We start from the raw sequence: 18,751 nt of genomic DNA on the forward strand, positions 1-18,751 counted from the left end.
AAAACTTAAGCTACATCTTTGTCTCAATAAAACAAAAACAAAAATCCCCCTAGAAGAAAATAATTAACACTATTAAAAATTTTTTTTTAAAGATTTTCAACAAAAATGATAGGCAGGAAAGAGAATCAGACCTAACAAGGTTGACATTTCCCTCCCTAGAAGCTCCCTGTGATGATGGCCCCTGAGGCGATACGCTAAGGAGCAGCACAGCTAATGGGGCCTCCTACACAGGCTCGGTGGCCTGTTTGTCCTGCACTTCGAATAAGAACCCGTCCCTCAACACCCTCAGCTCTCTCTTCTGAGTTAGTTCCATCATGAGACCGACACGACCATCAAAGTTCATGCAGAAGCCCACTGGGCTGGAGATGCGTGGCTGCCTGGAGAAAGTGCTCGAAGAGACTACTGCGCAGGGGAGTTGCATAAGCACAGTGCTGGCAGCCTGCGGGAGGGAGGGACGGGGAGCAGCACGTCTGTGGGAGGGCCTTGTCTTGGGTAGGTGCCTCTTATGAAACAAAGCTGAAGGTCTCAAAGCTAAGCCGAGAGAGGGCGGAGGTGAAGGGATGGAGTGAAGAAATCTGGCTGCCACTGGCAGAGGAGGCGGTGCACATGGAGGGCCCCAGATGTGTGCAGACTCTATCTGAGGCTGAAGGAAACACCTTTCCAAATCAGCCCGTCTTCTCCAACACACATGTAAGAAGCCTCTTTGTGCAGGGCTCTATTCTGAGTTAAAGAACGTTAGAGGTAGCCCAGCTGGAGTGGCTCAGTGGTTGAGCAACAACCTATGAACCAGGAGGTCACCGTTCGATTCCCAGCCAGGGCACATGCCCGGATAGCGATTTCGATCCCCAGTCGGGGGGCGTGCAGATGACAGCCGATCGATGATTCTTTCTCATTATTGATGTTCCTATCTCTCTCTCCCTCTCCCTTCCTCTCTGAAATCAATAAAAATAAAAAGAATTTTAGAGGTAGAAAGATCGTTCACACCCAGAGTTTATAATCATGGTATTTACTGACCAAGAGACTGAGACCCAAGTAGATTAGGTAATTTAAAAATATAGCTTGCATATTAATTAACTCAACAAATATTTATTGATGCCTACTATGTGCTAGGGACCATTTAAGCATGGAGAATATAACGGGGGGGGGGGGGGACAACGACAAAATCCTTGCCAGCAGGGAGCTTACATTCTATGAATTCGCTTACTTGTGGCAGGCACTGTGCTAAACACACTGCAAACATTAAGTTTCTTTGGCCCCAGATCACATAGGTGGTTTATGACAGGACTAGAAACCAAGCCACTTGATTCCAATGTTACTGCAACTTCCACTCAGTCACAGTTCGAAACTGGCGGTAAGTCAAAGGTCATGTTCGCTGTCCTTAGAAAGCTTACATTCCAAACGGAGTGGCCAGTGGAACACTTCAAAGGGATGGAGCAAGGAGCAAAGCAGGAGGCCACGAAAGGAGGCAGGACTGGGAAGTTTTTGTCAAACAAGAAACTGAGGCTTAAGGTTTTCAATTTTTTTTTTTTTTTTTTTAGGTTTTCAATTTTTCCTTCATTTGGATATTAGATTAAAAAACAAACAGGAATTATGCCCTAGCTGGTTTGACTCAGTGGAGAAAGCCTGGGCCTGCGGACTATAGGGTCTCAGGTTCGATTCCGGTCAAAGGCACATGCCTGGGTTGCAGGCTCCATCCCCAGTGAGGGGTGTACAGGAGGCAGCCAATCAATGATTCTCTCTCATCATTGATGTTTCTATCTCTCTCTCCCTCTCCCTTCCTCGCTGAAATCAATGAAAACAAAACAAAACAGGAATTAGTATTCTGGGGGAGAGACCAGCATTAAAAGCAGACTGAGTCCTGGCCAGTTTTCCTTAGTAATTAGAGCATCGGCCCACATATTAAAGGGTCTCGGGTTCGACTCCCAGAGCCAATCCATTTGTCTCTCTCACATAGATTTTTTTTTTCTCTCTCTCTCTCCACTCCTCCTCCCTCCCTTCCACTCTGTCTGAAAATCAATGGAAAAAATATCCTCGGGTGAGGAGTGTAAAAAAAAAGTACGTAGACTGAAGAAATTAGGACAGTGGTTACCTCTGATGAGGAACACCCAGGGAATCTCAATAAAACTGGCAGCATCCTAGCTCATATTGTTTCACGGTTACATATATTTTTGTACATCTCAAATATTACATGGTAAATATGAACACAGGGAAATGATATGAAGGAAAGAGTCCAGGATGTGCAACCAAATGAAGAAGGAAAATTCAGAGTATCCATCAACAAAAAAGAGCCAGTGGCAATGAAGGTGATGCAAGGATATGACCTAAAGGCAAAGATAAAATACAGATATCCAAGCTAACAGCCTTTAACCGTGAAAGCGAATAGAATAATGGCCCTACTCTTCTCTTCACCTTCCTTCCACATCATATGTTACATTCAGAGGTCACTGTGGGAGGCTGAGAGAGATAAAGATTAGTTTACACGCCGGTTAAACCCCAGGAAAAAGCACCCGTGGGCTGCAGCTTGTCTGAACAGGGTACTTATTGGGCTCTGTGGGAGAGCAGCAGTCACTTTTCTGCACTCCAACCATTCTCCCACCTCAACTTTCATTTCTTTTATATATATATTTATTTTTTTATTTTTTTATTGATTTTTTACAGAGAGGAAGGGAGAGAGATAGAGAGTTAGAAACATCGAGTAGAGAGAAACATCCATCAGCTGCCTCCTGCACTCCCCCTGGGGGCTGTGCCCGCAACCCAGGTACATGCCCTTGACCAGAATCGAACCTGGGACCCCTGAGTCCGCAGGCCGGCGCTCTATCCACTGAGCCAAACCGGTTAGGGCTCAACTTTCATTTCTTCACAGGGATCTCTGTGGTCCGCTATTTGCGTGTTTGAAGGGGAAAAAACAGGTCCAGCATTATCGCTTCCACTTTGCACTAGCAGACAGTTGTGACCCAGTGTCCAGCCTTGTGTCTTCAAATGACAGGGTCTGCCTTGGGACAACAGTCAGGGGGTCGCCCTCCTCCCCAGTGCCACGCACATTATCCCCGCACCGATATCTGTCGGCTGCACCGGCAACCGAAGCTGAGCCTTAAATATTCTGAGCCCGCGAGGGAGTTGTACTTCACAGCCCTGTCACCACCGCAACGAGTAACATCTAATTCCTTGCCTTAAAGCAATCCCTCCCTCGGGTTCCACTGAGAGGGCTGCACGGAAATGGTTTGCAGGACTCTGGGCAACCTGTTTCCAAATATATAACTTGCTTCCTCTCCCCGCACCCCGCACCCCTTCGAGCTCCCCGGCAGTTATTCAAAGACCCCGAGGGCCACCCAACTCAGATTAACCCAACTCTCCATCTGCCCTGCGCGCTGGACGGGGTGGAGGAAGCGGAAGGGCAGAGGCTATAGCCCAGCGGAACCAGCGGTCCAGGCCTGGGTTGGAGGCCCCTTCCCGGCCCTCGAGAGGAGTCGTGGGTGGGGGTCCTGCCTGCGAGCACGCGGGAGGTCGGAGCCCGCTAGGCTGACGGGCGGGGGCGGGCCCAGCCAGGCCACCTCACCTGCATGCGTGTGGGCCCACAGGACTAAGGGCAGCAACAGCCCCAACGCGACCCCCAGCGCCACCATGATCGCTAAGTTCCGTCTCCCCGCGCGGGTCACGCAGCCCCGGGTCAGGCGAGGGAGGGGGCGGGGTCTGTGACGAGCGGGGCCTGGGGTGGGCGGGGCCGTGGGCGGGGCCATCTGACCCCACCCTTCCAGGCCGTGCCGTCCGCGAAACCGTCTGCTGCCGTCCGCGAGGGCGCCCCTTGTCCCTTCTCGGCCGCCGTAGTGGGGTGAAAAAAAACAAGAAACGGTTCCTCAGCAACGAGAACAAACAACTGGAACCATCGGCACCAGCTCTGGGAGAAGCCAGAGGTGAGGCGGTTTACCCCACTTCTTCTCCAAAACCGAGACCTCGCCCTTTCCCTTCGCCTCCCGAATTCTCTCCGGATCCCCGACACATTCCGGGAGCCGGGGCCGGTGGGAGGCCGGCCGCCGTGGTGAAGTCCCAGGTCCTCGACGTGCGGCCTCCGCTCCCCAGATCGGCTCAGGGGCACTCAGATCGGGGCAGGGCCTCCCCGGTCCGTGTCACAACCTCAGAGGACTCCATACCGCACCTCCTGGTCCTTCGGGAAGGGGGTTAAAGAAACCTCCACCGATCGGCCTCGTGAAACCGCCCCACGGAGACCCCGGCCGCGGCCTCGGCCCCGCTCGGCGTTAACCGTCACAACAGGCCGGGCCCGAGGGGCTTTGCAGGCTCCGTCGCCCAGGCCGCGGCCGGACAGCTGTCCTCCATCCAGCCCTTGGGTTCCCAGACGGGAAGACAAGACCTGGTCGAGAGAAAACGAGAAAATAGAGGAATCCCAGAGCTTGGGCGGCTGGGATTGCAGAATCCTGCCCGCTCGCGCCTTCCAGGGAAAGACTCAGTGTGAAACGTGCTCGTTTAACAAATTAGAATAATTTCTAGGACCACGACCAGGGCTGACTTTTAACAACAAAAAAAAATTTTTTTAATTTTAGACCCTAAACAGGGTCTTTCCGGCAATTTAAAGTGAAGTTTTAGCAACCATCCTCCGTAAATTCCTGTGAGAGGGCAAACATTACTCTCACCTTTTAAAGAGGAAGAAAAGGTACTTAGTGTCACAGTGGAAAAGCTGTGATTTTTTTTTGTAATAAAAAGAATGAGCTATTAAATCTGCATTTGTACTATTCTAATGAATAATGATGCATTGTTAATGAATTCAAAACTCATCAGAACAAATGGATGGACTTGGTTTGTGTTGGGGGAAATGCTGAAGGCCGGGAAGTTTGGGATTCAGACATAATTTGTTGCCATAGTTGTGATTACATAAGTATACTCAGATTTAAAGACAGTAAGCACTCTTTGGTGAATCTCTAGGTACAATAGGCAGCTCCTTCCAAGAAGATGTCGATTCCATTCTCCAACACCCACTACCGAATTCCACAAGGATTTGGGAATCTTCTGGAAGGGCTGACACGTGAGATTCTGAGGCAGCAACCGGAAAATATACCATCTTTTGCAGCAGCATATTTTGAGGATCTTCTAGAGAAGAGAGAGAGTAAGCTTTAAAAAAATATATAGGCATTTAAAAAAAAAAAGAAGAGAGAGAGAGAGAGACTTAAGTACTTGTTTATGGTGAAACTTGCATGAGACCATCCCTATTCCCCAGAAAGCCTGGATGAGGCAGGTGGCTTCAGTTGTTGGTGTTTGAAACAACATCCCTGCCTTTTTGGCAGGTTCTCGCGAATCACATTATTTCACGTTATTGAGGATGACCAGTTGGTGACCCAGACCTTCCTGGTTGTATTTCTCGTGCCCACACTGGGTGGACGGTGACCCCACAAGGTCATCTAGGATAGTTCTCCATTTCCCAGCAGGCTGTTCCCGTACACCCAAGGCAGTGGGTGGAGAGTTTGTGGTTTTCTTTACATTTTTTTCTCTTTTTACTTGAAGGTGTTATAAGTATGGTAAAAATAATAATAATAATAATAATAATAATCCTACACGCCTTATATTACATAAATTGGTATTTGCTGAAGGATATGAAACTGCCCTACAATAAAGGCACAGAGAAAAAGTGCTTTGAAAAGTGAACTTCCATCTTGGGAAGGTAATTTATATGCTTTTTCTAGTCCCGCAAGGTTCCATCCCGCTCAGAGACTAAGATCCAGGCTAACCCTGACTCTTTAGTTGAGAGCCAAAGCAATTTCTTCATTTTCATAAATAAAATTTCCAGATTCCTCGCCTTGAAGGTTCATGACTATCAAGACCCTACCGAATGGTCAAAATGGGGGTTATTACAGCTATGAATGTCTATTTAAAACATATAACTAGAGCCACCGTTTTTAATATAAGCAATTATCATTACTTTTGATTGCAGTATTCCAACAGAGCGGTAAAGGTGCCTAGAGAAACAGAAAATAAATAAACATTCAATTTTAAGTCTTTTTAGAAGGAGGAAACACAAGGCTTGCATTGAAACAACTCCCATACACACTGCATAGCTCTCCACCCCCTGTCTTCCTTGCTGTACCCTGGCAGAGCTCAACATCTCTGCCAGTTTCCTGAATGTTGCTCATCTTTTCCATATCCAGTCACTGAATGTGTGTTGCACAATCTGAAACTTAAGTGCCACTTAAAAGCTATTGAGAGAAATCCTTTAGGATAACAAACATTAATTTTGTTGTTATAACTTTATTTTATAAATTAATGAGTAAAATGTCTTTAGTCATTTATTTAAATTTAGACCTTAAAAACATGCTATTACAAAACATTTGAGTCATTGTTACTGGATCATAATTAAAGCAATTGGTGATTCAGAGTAATGGTCTCAGAATACTAACTCGAATAAAAATGGGTAAGACTATTTGAAAAATTTGAAAAAGTTTTAAGCATCATACCCATTTTCACTCATGTAACCAAAGCTGAGTTTTCTACCTGATACAAGTATTAGGATTTAGTCTCTCCAAGTGGGCAGAATGAAGTCCTCTAGGCCAGTCTCTCACACAATCCAAGAATTTCCTTACCAGCATTCCTCATAGGTAATTACTAGTCTTAATTTTTATTTTTGTGACAGGAAGCATGTTAGTAAATTAAATAAGTGGCATCTTAAAATCACTAGACAAAAGGGGGGCTTTTATTAAATGATATAATAAAGATGGAAAAAGATAAAGTTTGATCTATTCCTTACATGATACACCAGGATAAGTTCCAAATTGATCAAACATTTAAATATTTTAAAAAATGAAACCTATAAATACTAGAAAAAATGGATAACTTTTCTCTATAACATAAAATCGGGGGGGGGGGGGACTGCTAGCCAAGTTGCTATAATTACTTTAAAAATCCAAGAGCAATTAGGGAAAAGATGGAGATAAAATTGACAATATTACATGACAAAAATTGCCGTAAGGAAAATAAAACTACAGTGACAAACTGAGAAAAAAATGTTTGCAATTTATATCTCAACTGGTTAATCACCCTAATAAATAAACAGCTTGTAAAAACAGTGAGAAAAAAGCCCAACAAGACTGTATAACGAAATGGGCAAGTGATACGCGTTTACAAAAATAAATGCAATGGCCCGGCCAGTTTGGTTCTGTTGAGTATCAGCCATGGCACCAGGAGGCCGCTGGTTCCATTCCCATTCCAGTCGCATGCCAGTCGGGGCATGCAGAAGACAGCCAATGGGTGTCACTCCCTGCATCTCCCCCTCTCTCTCAAATCTATTTAAAAAATATTTTTAAAAATAAGTGCAAATGGCCCTTAACTTATTAAAATCTACTTAAATTAACCCATAATAATAGAGGCCCATATCAAAACTACACTGAGTCACCACCACCCCACCACCACTACCAACCCTACTCATCAGATTGGCAAAAATCCAAAAGTTTGCCAATTCTAGTTTGATACAATTCTAAGGAGGGGAAATGGCAATGACCCAGAAATTCCACTACTTCACTTTTCATTCCATTGTTATTTGAGGAAGCAACCTAAATACCCATAATAGGCATTTATTGAGTAAACTAGAGTACATCTACACAATAGAATAATATACAGCTTAAAAAAACAATGAGGAAGATCTCTATATGATGCTATGGAGTGATCTTCAAGATATATTAAGTGAAAAAAAGTAAGGTGGAAAAAGCATGTGTAGTATGCCATTTTCTAATAAAGGAGTGTTGGTATGAATACATAGCTGTTATTTATATTTTAAATCTTTTTAAATGACATTTACCTCTAGAGAAAGAAGGAACAGAATAGAGGGAACAAGATAGAAGCTAGATTTCTCTGAATATATCTTGAGTTTGAAATCATAAATGTTAACATAGTTATAAAATAGAATAAAATTTAAAAATTGTTAATTTCTAAAATTTAGAAGCGAAGTGCAACAGACAAACCTAGCTCGTATTGAATGGGTAGCATAACCACACAGATACAGATTATTTCAAGTGACTTTATGACACAATAATTTGTACATCCCTGATGGTTATAGCCTTAAAACAAAATGAATTTTAACATAGCTTAAATTATTTTTAGTAATTCTTGTTAATATTATAACACAGTTATCCTATAATTATTTTTTACAATTGTAGGACATAGCAAATTAGTAACTATCCTACTGTAATTAGGAATAAGATTTTTAACGTAAGAAAAATGATTTACAAATATAAAGTTGATAAGATCCTGTAATCTTAAATTTGAACTGAAAATTTAAAATATAAAAATAAAGTTATCTATAATAATAAAAGCATAATATCCTAATTAGACCAGACATCTTTCCAGGTGACCTTCCGGACGAAGCCGGGACTGCGAGGGCCAAGGCAGCCACCTCCTTTGCCTCAGGCTGAGCCCCTTGCACAAATTTCGTGCATCAGACCTCTAGTATAAATATAAAAATATTATGTATATAAATAAAGTAAATAAAATCCTGTAATCCTAAGTTTGAATTAAAAAATATGTCACCTCATAATATACTATATAATTTTTTTAATAAAAGAAGTGCCCTGGCCAGTGTGGTCCAGTAGCATGTTGGCCTATGAACCAGGAGGTCAGGGTTCAATATCCAATCAGGGCATATGCCTGGGTTGATGGCTCAATCCCCTGTGGAGGATATGCGGGAGACAGCTGATCGATAATTCTCTCTCATTATTAATGTTACTATTTCTCTCTCCCTCTCCCTTCCTCTCTCTGAAATCAATAAAAACATAAAAAATAGCCCTGACCGGGTTGGCTCAGTGGATAGAGCGTCAGCCTGAGGACCAAAGGGTCCTGGGTTCGATTCCGGTCAAGGGCATGTACCTTGGTTGCGGGCACATCCCCAGTAGGGGGTGTGCAGGAGGCAGCTGATCGATGTTTCTCGCTCATCGATGTTTCTAACTCTCTATCCCTCCCCCTTCCTCTCTGTAAAAAATCAATAAAATATATTTTAAAAAATTTGGGGGGAAAAACATAAAAAATAAAATAAGTGTTTTTTAGTTCTATACATTTTCATAAAAGGCCTCAAAACAAAGACCAACCTAGTACCAGTGAATACTTGGCCCCTACTAGAGGCTCTAACTGCCATTTCCCCAAGAAACAGGATTCTTGGAGAACTAGGTAATTTCTGAACTGGGCAGGAAATACAAAGAAGAGCCTGAACATCTTGCCATCCCAGAAAATAAGGAAACTGTCAAAGATTACTAGAGTTGTTTCCAAAGGACTCAAGAGTAGCTAAGAATCCAAATAAGCCCCTACTGGCCAGTTTTGGAAAACTGGAGCATCAATAAGAATAATGTGTATCCTGCTACGTTGCTGAATTCACTTATTAAGTCTAATAGTTTTTTGATGGAGTCTTTAGGGTTTTTTATGTACAATATGTCATCTGCGAATAAGGACAGTTTTACTTCTTCTTTTCCAATTTGGATGCCTTTTATTTCTTCTTGTCTAATTGCAATGGCTAATACTCCCAGTACTATGTCGAACAGGAGTGGTGAGAGTGGGCATCCCTGTCTTGTTCCTGTTCTTGGAGGAAATGGTTTTAGTTTTTGCCCATTGATTATGAACTCAATACAATGTATATAGGGAACTCATACAACGTAACAAAAGGAAGATAAACAATCCAATCAAAAAATGGGCAAAGGACCTAAATAGACACTTTTCAAAAGAGGACATTCAGAAAGCCAAGAGACATATGAAAACATGCTCAAAGTCACTAATCATCTGAGAGATGCAAATCAAAACAACAATCAGGTATCATCTCACACCTGTCAGACTGGCTATCATCAACAAATCAACAAACGACAAGTGCTGGAAAGGATGTGGAGAAAAGGGAACACTCATGCGCTGCTGGTGGGAATGCAGACTGGTGCAGCCACTATGGAAGACAGTATGGAGCTTCCTCAAAAAGTTAAAAATGGAACTCCCATTTGACCCAGTGATCCCACTTCTAGAAATATATTCCAAGAAAACAGAAACACCAATCAGAAAGGATATATGCATCCCTATGTTCATAGCAGCACAATTTACCATAGCTAAGATCTGGAAACAGCCTAAGTGCCCATCAGCAGATGAATGGATTAGAAAACTGTGGTACATCTACACAATGGAATACTGTGCTGCTGTGAAAAAGAAGGAATTCTTACCATTTGCAACAGCATGGATGGAACTGGAGAGCATTATGCTAAGTGAAATAAGCCAGTCAATGAAAGAAAAATACCACATGATCTCACTCATTTATGGATAATTAAGACCATTATAAACTGATGAACAAAAATAGATACAGAGGCAGAGCAGCATCGAACAGACTGTCAAACTACAGCGGGAAGGCCAGAGAGGGGTGGGGGTTGGGGGTAAGAGATCAACCGAAGGACTTGTATGCATTCATATAAGCATAACCAATGGACACAAGACACTGGGGTGGGGGTAGGGGAGGCCGAGGGAAGGTCACGGGAAGAAAAAAAAAAGGAGACATATGTAATACTCTTTGTAATACTTTAAGCAATAAAACAAAATTTTTTAAAAAAGAATAATAAATGTGCTCTAGCTGGTTTGGCTCAGTGGATAGAGTCTTGGCCTGCGGACCGAAGGGTCCTGGGTTCAATTCCGGTCAAGGGCACGTACCTCGGTAGCAGGCTCTTCCCCAACCTGGGCCTGGTAGGGGCTTGTGCAGGAGGCAACCAATCAATGTGAGAGAAACATATTTCTCTCTGTCTTTCCCTCTCCCACTCTCTCTAAAAATCAATGGAAAAATATCCTTGGGTGAGAATTAAAAAGAATAATAAATGCAATGAATTGAAATTCATCCAATTTGTTAAATATTCATGAGTTCATCATGGTAAAAAAATACATAAATAAAGAAGCTCCTTAAGAGAATCCTAAGGAACCCACTGATTATTCTGAAAATTGGTAAATAAAGGAAAAGAATCAAACCTTTAACCTACCTTTTCTGTAAGAACTGTATTTCAGGGTAACCAAATATTTGATGAGGAAAAGTTTTTGTTGTTTTTTGAGTACTCCAAAATGAAGTAATAATAAAATTAGAGCCCTGCCATTATGCAACACCTAAAGAAATTATCTAAGGAATCATCATCAATGGGTCCATAAAAATTATAAAGAGAGACAATCAGGTACTATGTATCTCCTGACAGCATTACACTGCACTACCTATATTCTTGCCCAAAATAATCAGACCTGAATCAGATTGAACTGCAGATCAGTCTATAGCAGTAATGGCGAACCTTTTGAGGTCGGCGTGTCAGCATTTTGAAAAACCCTAACTTAACATATAGAAATTTTTTGACATTTGCAACCATAGTAAAACAAAGACCTATATTTTTGATAATTATTTTATATATTTAAATGCCATTTAACAAAGAAAAATCAACCAAAAAAATGAGTGTGCATGTCACCTCTGACACGTGTGTCATAGGTTTGCCATCACTGATCTATAGAAAGTTCAAAGGCAGAGGAACTTGTTAAAAAGCATCATGGGAATAGAATAAAAACTATCTAAACTATGGAAAACTCCAAAGGAAAATGACCCAATGTCATCAACAAATAAATTGCAAGGAAAAAATATGGGGTGGGAGGTAGGGAGCTTTCAATGAGCAGAGATGTAAAAGACATAATAAAAGGCTGTGTGTGCCCATTGTTTGGGTTCTGATTCAAACAAACCAACAGTAAAAATTAAATAAAAATATTAGACAATGGGAGGAATTGGGGTAGTTAATATTAAGAAATTATTGTTGGTATTTTCAGGTATGATAATGATATTGTGTCTATATCTTAGTGATGCATACTGAAATAAATATTTGTAGATAAAGTAATACCAGCCATGACCTCCTGGTTCATAGGTCGACACTCAACCACTGAGCCACGCTGGCCAAGCTAATATGCCTCAATTTTTTCAAAAATGTTCTCATCCTTCGCTTTTCCAAACTTCCTTACTATTTAGCATTTATTTGTATACATTTTCCTGTGTTTACTAGTTCATGCTTATAACTTTCTATACTTATATTTAAGTATTGGCATTTGTTTTTTCTCTCTCTCTTTCCCATTTTGTTATAAATTTTGTGAAGGCAGTTTTTACTGCCTTTCTAAATATACCCAATGGCTCATCTAATGTTTAATTCATCAGCATATATTTAATGATCACTGGTTATATCTGCAGTGCTAAGCTATGTATAACAGCAATAAGATTTTCAACTGGCAACAATGAACCTGTGATTTGAAAAAGCTTATTTTGTGTTACTTTAGATTTACTTTAATGAACTCAAAATAAATCCAAAATCATTATATTCTTATTATTTAGAAACCAACTTCGATCCAGCAGAATGGGGAAGTAAGGTGGACGACCGCTTCTATAACAACCATGCATTCAAGGTATGGTCCTGTGAAACTAATGGATTTGGTTATTTCTTTTCCTTGTCTCCAAAACAGAGATTATTGGGATCTTCCCGGACTCATATAAATTGTGAGAGGCACCCAAAATATCTTATTAAAGCTTCTTAATTGTAATGTTCTTTCTGATGAGACATTCTTTTCAAAGTATCTGAATCATACTAGATTCATAGTGTAAATTTAAAGATGATCAACAGGAAGAATGTAATTGAAGTTATAGAATAATTATTCTCATTTATTCAAATTTTATTGGGCATCAGTGCTTAGCAGTAGCAGATGATAAGTATTTGTTGAATTAATGAATATTTCATAAAATAAAACACTATTCGTCCAATTATTTTATTGTCATTGCACTTACAAAAGACTGAATAGAATTAAAGATGGAAATGGTAGATAGAATTTTCTGTATAAAGCTAATCTGTTCAGAGACTAAACCTATCTTCTCTTTACTGGTTCTTAGAACCAGTCTTTCTCCACCAAGTTTCCTTAACATAATTAAGCCCTAAGTGGAAGGCACGCATTTCATGTAAGCAATCAATTTCTCTCCTTTGTATCAAGAATGTTTCATCATTTCACCATAGTTAATGCATCATTTTGAAGAGAATTGAGACAATAATTACTCAAAATATTCTGTGTTCTGTGGGCCAGATAAGAAATACTGGTTGAGAAAGGCTGTGTGGAATGCAGCATTATTGGCATCAACTAAGAACTTGGTAGAAATTCAGTCTAGCGCCCTACCCCAGGTCTACAAATCAGAAGTTGAATTTTAACAAGATCCCCAAAGGTAAAATGTAGGTACATTAAAGTCTGAGAACGCACTACTCTAGACAGCAGTGATAAACCATTAGCCACAAAGCACCCACACATATTTGAATTAAAAGGAATTAACACAGTCCAAGTTTTGATGGTGTTCCACAGTAGATTTGGGGAATTTCCTGGGGAAATATCTGTCACCTATTCCATGAGTTCAGAAGTGAGTTTCCATCCATTTGTGCCTGCCAGATAAGATAAATGTTCTGTTTATTTCCATTTAACTAGATTCTCTGTGTTCATGCTTTATTGGAATCAAAGGAAAATGTTGAACATTTTAAAATATTGGTGCTATATCAGCTCTTTCTTCTCTTTTGAATTCTAAAGACTTCATTTGATTAGCCTATTTGTCCTTTCTATTTTATGGATTAAAGAAGCTGTTCCCATAAGTTGGGAATTAGCAATGTCTCTATTTTGGAAAAAGATTCCATAACCATGTAAAAGCAGGCAGAGCTGGCTTCCGTTTTTCTATTTAAATCATCCCCCACAACAAAACTTACTCTTTTGACTTAGATTTAAAATCTACAAACTTCATTAAAAAGTCAATTGGATTCCACACTATGCAACACAGTGACATTTATTTTGTTTCTATTTTAGAAACTATTGGCACCTCTTTTTTATACTTTGCTCAGGATTCATTACAGCATCCCACCTACTTTTAGTATAAGACAATGGTTTGTTTTGAATATAAAACAATGTAATATACTTTCCAAAAGCAAACATTTTTTACCAGTTCCTTCATCTTTAATACTTATGCATATTCCCTTGAGAGTTTTCATTTATTTATTCTTTTGCCACCCATTTTCCTTGTTAAAAATCAGGATGTATTTAATTACCACTTCTTCTCAATAACTTAACGTAATATTTAATTACCTTTAAGCAGCTTGATCCAAGACTACTATTTTTTGAAACATTGCCTATTTGGTCCTCTTCCCTCTCTCTCCAGGAGCAAGAACCAGCCGAGAAAGAAAAGTCTCAGGCATCTGAGAAAGTGGAGACACCAGTCACAGCCTTAGTAAGTTCAATTTTCCATGCGTTACAGGAGAGAATATCACTCAATTTATAATCATACTCTAAATATGAATCTAGTCTATTATCCACGTTAAAATTGTGATTTTGCTTTCTAGGTAACTAACATCAGTAATAAACCAACTGGCAGGTCATTTTTAGTCATGCCTCTTATAAAGAAAAATTCATTCTTCCCTTTAAAAATAAAATCTTATTTCCCAAGATTATCAACAGATGGAAGAATCTCCTCAAGGGGAAGAGCAGGCAGAACTCGCCAGCCTCATGCTTGACCCTTCAGATTCACTTTCCAGTGTGGGAGCTTTTCGCTCAGTGATGATGTCACCACCACACGGTGGCAAAGGTTCCGAGATGACAAGGAAACTCACAGGGAATTATGCAACCAAATGAAATGCTTTACGCAAGCAATGTGTCTTACCTTCCATGCATTGCCCTCTACAAAAACACTCCCTGCCTGACACCCACATCTGAGGAGGAGACCTGGGTAGATGCCATATGAGTCCTGTATTCCCTGGTGCGCTAGGGCCAGTTCTCAGCTTTCAGGAGAGGAGTGTGTACATCTCTCCACAGCCCTGTGCTTGGTAACGTCACTTTGGTAGCTTGAAATCAGCCATAGAAGGAATATTTAAGACCATGACAAATGGAATGAATCAGGACTTTTTTTCCTGGAGAGGCAGTGTTTTAGCATTTACCAGCATATCACTCTCTATAATTTTCATAGTCCAGACGCAAGAGGACCAAGCCTAGTGAGAAAGAAGAGCTCACTCTCCCCAGTGTTGAAGGCCAGGCTTCTGAGTTCCTTTCCATGTCCCAGTTGGTTACCCAGTAATTGACACCTAAAATGGACACCCCCCCCTCAAGGAATGCCTTACTTCCTGTCCAGTGGGACATGACTTTTCCCTGTAACCTTTACAAATTATTCCAGAATTATATCAGGACAACTTAGCCTGACATTGGCTCAGGATGCAGTGGGAGGGCGGGAAAGAAGGAAGGGAGTTTAGTTTTGTTTACATCTTCGCTAGGTGCCCTTTCACAGCTTTTCATGAGTTTGAGCTGAGATCCCATTGATTTCCAACTTCAGGGTAATTTACTTGTCCATATTGAGCCATCATCTCAGAGGACTTTATACCATTTTGTTTGCATTTAAAACTTTAAGAGCCCTAGCTGGTGTGGTTCAGTGGTTGGAGCGTCCACCTGTGCACTGAAGGTCACAGGTTCAATTCCTGGTCAGGGGCACATAACCTGGGTTGCAGGTTTAATCCCCAGCCCCTGGTGGGGGGCACGTGTGGGAGGCAACCGATCAATGTGTCTCTCTTACATTAATGTCTCTCTCTCTCTCTCTCTCTCTTTCTCTCTCTCTCTCTCTCTCCCCCCTCCCCTTCCTTTCCCGTCCCTCCTTCCCCCATCCTTCTTTCCCCCTTCTCACTCTCTCTAAAAGTCTAAAAGTCAATGGAAAAAATATTCTGGAGTGAGGATTAACAACAAAAATGAGAGCTAGCTTTGCCTCATTATTGTATATAGAGAGAGGAGAGGTAAACAACCCAGAGGTCTGTCAATAGGAGGCTGAGTAAATAAGTCAGCGCCCACCAATACAATGTAATACAATGGTGTTATGCGAAAAAAAGAATGAGCAGAATTATATCCTGAATAATAACATAGATGAAGGGAACCAAGCTATGTTGTTAGATGAAAAAGTAGTAACAGAACATTGTCAATAGCATAAGCTCATCTTTAAAACAAAAAGGCATACATGTACCCATATGAATACTTTGTCTATTGGTAAACTTTGGAAGAATATATACACTCAACCATAATAATAGTCACCTCTTAGGGGTAGGATTTGGGGAAAGGGGAGAAAACTTTCACTACCAGTGGTAAGTTTTAAATGTGTGTATCACTTTTATAATTTAAAATATCAAAACCTATTGAATTATACACTTAAGATCTATGCATTTCACTGTCTGTAAATTACACCTAAATTTAATAAACAAACAAACCAAAAGCTAGATACAAAAGTTAAATCAGCCCTAGCCAGTTTGGCTCAGTGGATAGAGCTTGTGGTCCAAAGGGTCCCGGGTTTAATTCCAGTCAAGGACATGTACCTTGGTTGCGGGCTCTTCCCCTGGTCGGGGTACGTGCAGGAGGCAACCAATCAATGTGTTTTCTCTTACATAAATGTTTCTCTCTGTCTTTCCCTCTCTCTTCCACTCACCCTAAAAATCAATGAAGAAATATCCTCCGTTGAGGATTAACAAAAAACAACAACAACAAAAACACACCCACAAAAGTTAAACAATCATACTGAAACTGACATTATTGGACTAAGTAGGTTTCTCTCTGGAACTCAAAATGTGTGCTTTTGGTTAGCTAGTTATTGAGAAATTAAGAAATTAACACTAATTCATCTTATGTAATCATGATTTTTTTGAAACAGCACATTTGCTATTCTTGACATTTTTACCATGCTTCAAGGATTCTTACCAACCCCCCCCCCCCAAAAAAAAATGTTATTGCTCAGGAAACTGTTAAATAGGAGCTATTTTGGAGGGAAAACGTTGGCAACCATGATTTAATGTAGAGACATATTAAAGAATGACAAAACACAATGCCTTCTATTTTGGCATGTATCATTTGGTACATAGACAACGTGACAATATATATATTTATATAAAATTCCCTCAGGAAACAACATATCTCGATGGTTACATCCCTAAATTGGTTAAATGTATGCACTATTTTTTGTATGCATTCTTTTTTATGGCATCAAAATACTGTATGGGGCCCTGGATGGTATTGCTCGGTTGCTTGGGAGTTGTCCTGTGCACCAAAAGTTTGCCGGTTGGATTCCCAGTCAGGGTATGTGCCTGGGTAGAAGGTTCAATCCCTGGTAGGGGACATACAGGAGGCAGCCGATCCACCTTCCACTCTCATATCAATATTTCTCTCTCTCCCTCCCTCTCCCTTCCCCCTTCTCTGAAAATAAAAAAATGTATTTTTTTAAATAAAATTTAAAAGTGAAAAATCTTTAAAAAATACTGTATGGGATGTTTATAAAGTCTCTTTTTCTCCTTTCCCTGAAGGACTCTTCAGATGAAGATAAGGAAAAAGAGGAGCTGGCTGCTGTCAAAATCCAAGCACTGTTCCGGGGACACTTAGCCAGAGAGGAGGTGAAGAAAATGAAACAAGAGGAGCCTGAAGAGAAAACACAGGAAGACAACTGAGGAGACTGGTTTTGCCCCCCCAGAAAACATGAAAAAAGAATTCAAATCCATCAACCACGTTGTGATTGTCATCTTTTTCTTAGCAAGGGAGATTCGATGTAGTGGAATAACACTGGCTGCTGTTGTGAAAGTCTGTCATCGGCATTGTTAATAAACATGCCATTGAACACATGCCTCTTGAAGATTTCCCTGAGATCATAAGTCTTATTTATACTTCTCCGAGTCTATGTATAGAGACCCTTGGATTTAGAACTGGAGTGTATGAGTTTTCAGAGATCTCAGAGGTTATGTGGTCTAACCATTATCTAACGAACAAGTCCTCTCTACCACATCCCTGGCCACGGTCTTTTAGCTCCTGTTTCACGCATAGTGATAGAGAATCTCACTGCCTTTCAAGGGTAGTCCAGTTAATTTTAGAATAACTTGAATTATTAGAAGATAGGCTGAGTCAAAAATCTGCCTCCTTGTAAGTTTTCATCTGGCATGCCTGCATTCAGTCATTCATTAAAAACTGTATTGAGCAGAATTCATGTGCTGGAGTTTGGTAGTGAATATCTGTTCTTACATTTATGCAGCTGACAGTTTTTTTATTATCTTGCTCTCCAGAACGACACAATAAAACTAATGCATCATATTTGAAAAAAATGAAAGCTATCATAACTTCATAAAAATATTTTTATTGATTTCAGAGAGGAAGGGAGAGGGAGAGAGAAACATCAAAGATGAGAGAGAATTATTGAGCGGCTGCTTCCTGCCATGCCCCCCTACTAGGGATCAAGCCCACAACCCGGGCATGTGCCCTGACTGCGAATCGAACCGTGACCTCCTGGTGCATAGGTCGACACTCAACCACTGAGCCATGCCAGCCGGGCCTTTCACATTTCTTTAATGTAGAAATGGTAATACCTTCATCACAAAATCACAAACTTCGGCAAACCAAGCCCGGTGCCTTATTTTTAGAAAGTTCAGTGTCTCCTTTTGGAGGCCTCCCCACTCCTGAATATTCAAGAAACTGCAAGGCTCGTGTCTTACACCAAAAGATAGTTCCTTTCCCAAAAGAAAATGGAAAGGAGGCTCTTCCCATACAATGCTGTTGGCATCTACCACAAAGATGCAGCCTCGTCAGGCAGACGGGCGTGGTGTCCTGCTGGTTTGGGTTCCTGTCTGCACGACATTGGCCGTGCCAGGCTCGGTTCTAGCATTATACCTCTCTCAGTTCACAGTCACACCACCACTGGTCCCCAAAGCTCACTAAC

At 41.0% G+C, this 18,751-nt stretch overlaps 2 protein-coding genes across 2 annotated transcripts in view; one reads left to right on the top strand and one right to left on the bottom strand.

Annotated features, from left to right (window-relative positions):
* The window catches only part of SIAE (sialic acid acetylesterase), a 41,179-nt gene extending 37,486 nt beyond the window's left edge, over window positions 1-3,693 (bottom strand). Inside the window, 1 exon segment of the mRNA XM_059676633.1 lies at window positions 3,557-3,693. Coding sequence (XP_059532616.1) covers window positions 3,557-3,623 — 67 coding nt within the window. The 5' untranslated portion in view covers window positions 3,624-3,693.
* A 69-nt stretch (window positions 3,694-3,762) lies between these two features.
* Window positions 3,763-17,668, top strand: SPA17 (sperm autoantigenic protein 17). The gene is made up of 5 exons (XM_059676635.1): window positions 3,763-3,911; window positions 4,936-5,116; window positions 12,350-12,420; window positions 14,195-14,263; window positions 17,355-17,668. Exons 2-5 carry the CDS (start codon window positions 4,963-4,965, stop codon window positions 17,493-17,495), a joined length of 435 nt encoding a protein of 144 aa, XP_059532618.1. The 5' UTR covers window positions 3,763-3,911; window positions 4,936-4,962; the 3' UTR covers window positions 17,496-17,668.
* The last annotated feature ends 1,083 nt before the right edge of the window (window positions 17,669-18,751 follow it).

The sequence above is a fragment of the Myotis daubentonii genome, chromosome 19 (assembly GCF_963259705.1).
Source record: "Myotis daubentonii chromosome 19, mMyoDau2.1, whole genome shotgun sequence".
Lineage (NCBI taxonomy): Eukaryota > Metazoa > Chordata > Mammalia > Chiroptera > Vespertilionidae > Myotis > Myotis daubentonii.

Bases quoted from the DNA above. Each gene is read 5' to 3' on its own strand.
- SPA17 (XM_059676635.1), top strand. From the start codon at position 4,963: ATGTCGATTCCATTCTCCAACACCCACTACCGAATTCCACAAGGATTT. The intron at 5,117-12,349 runs GTAAGCTTTAAA...CTTATTATTTAG, and splicing joins TCTTCTAGAGAAGAGAGAGA to AAACCAACTTCGATCCAGCA. The intron at 14,264-17,354 runs GTAAGTTCAATT...CTTTCCCTGAAG, and splicing joins AGACACCAGTCACAGCCTTA to GACTCTTCAGATGAAGATAA.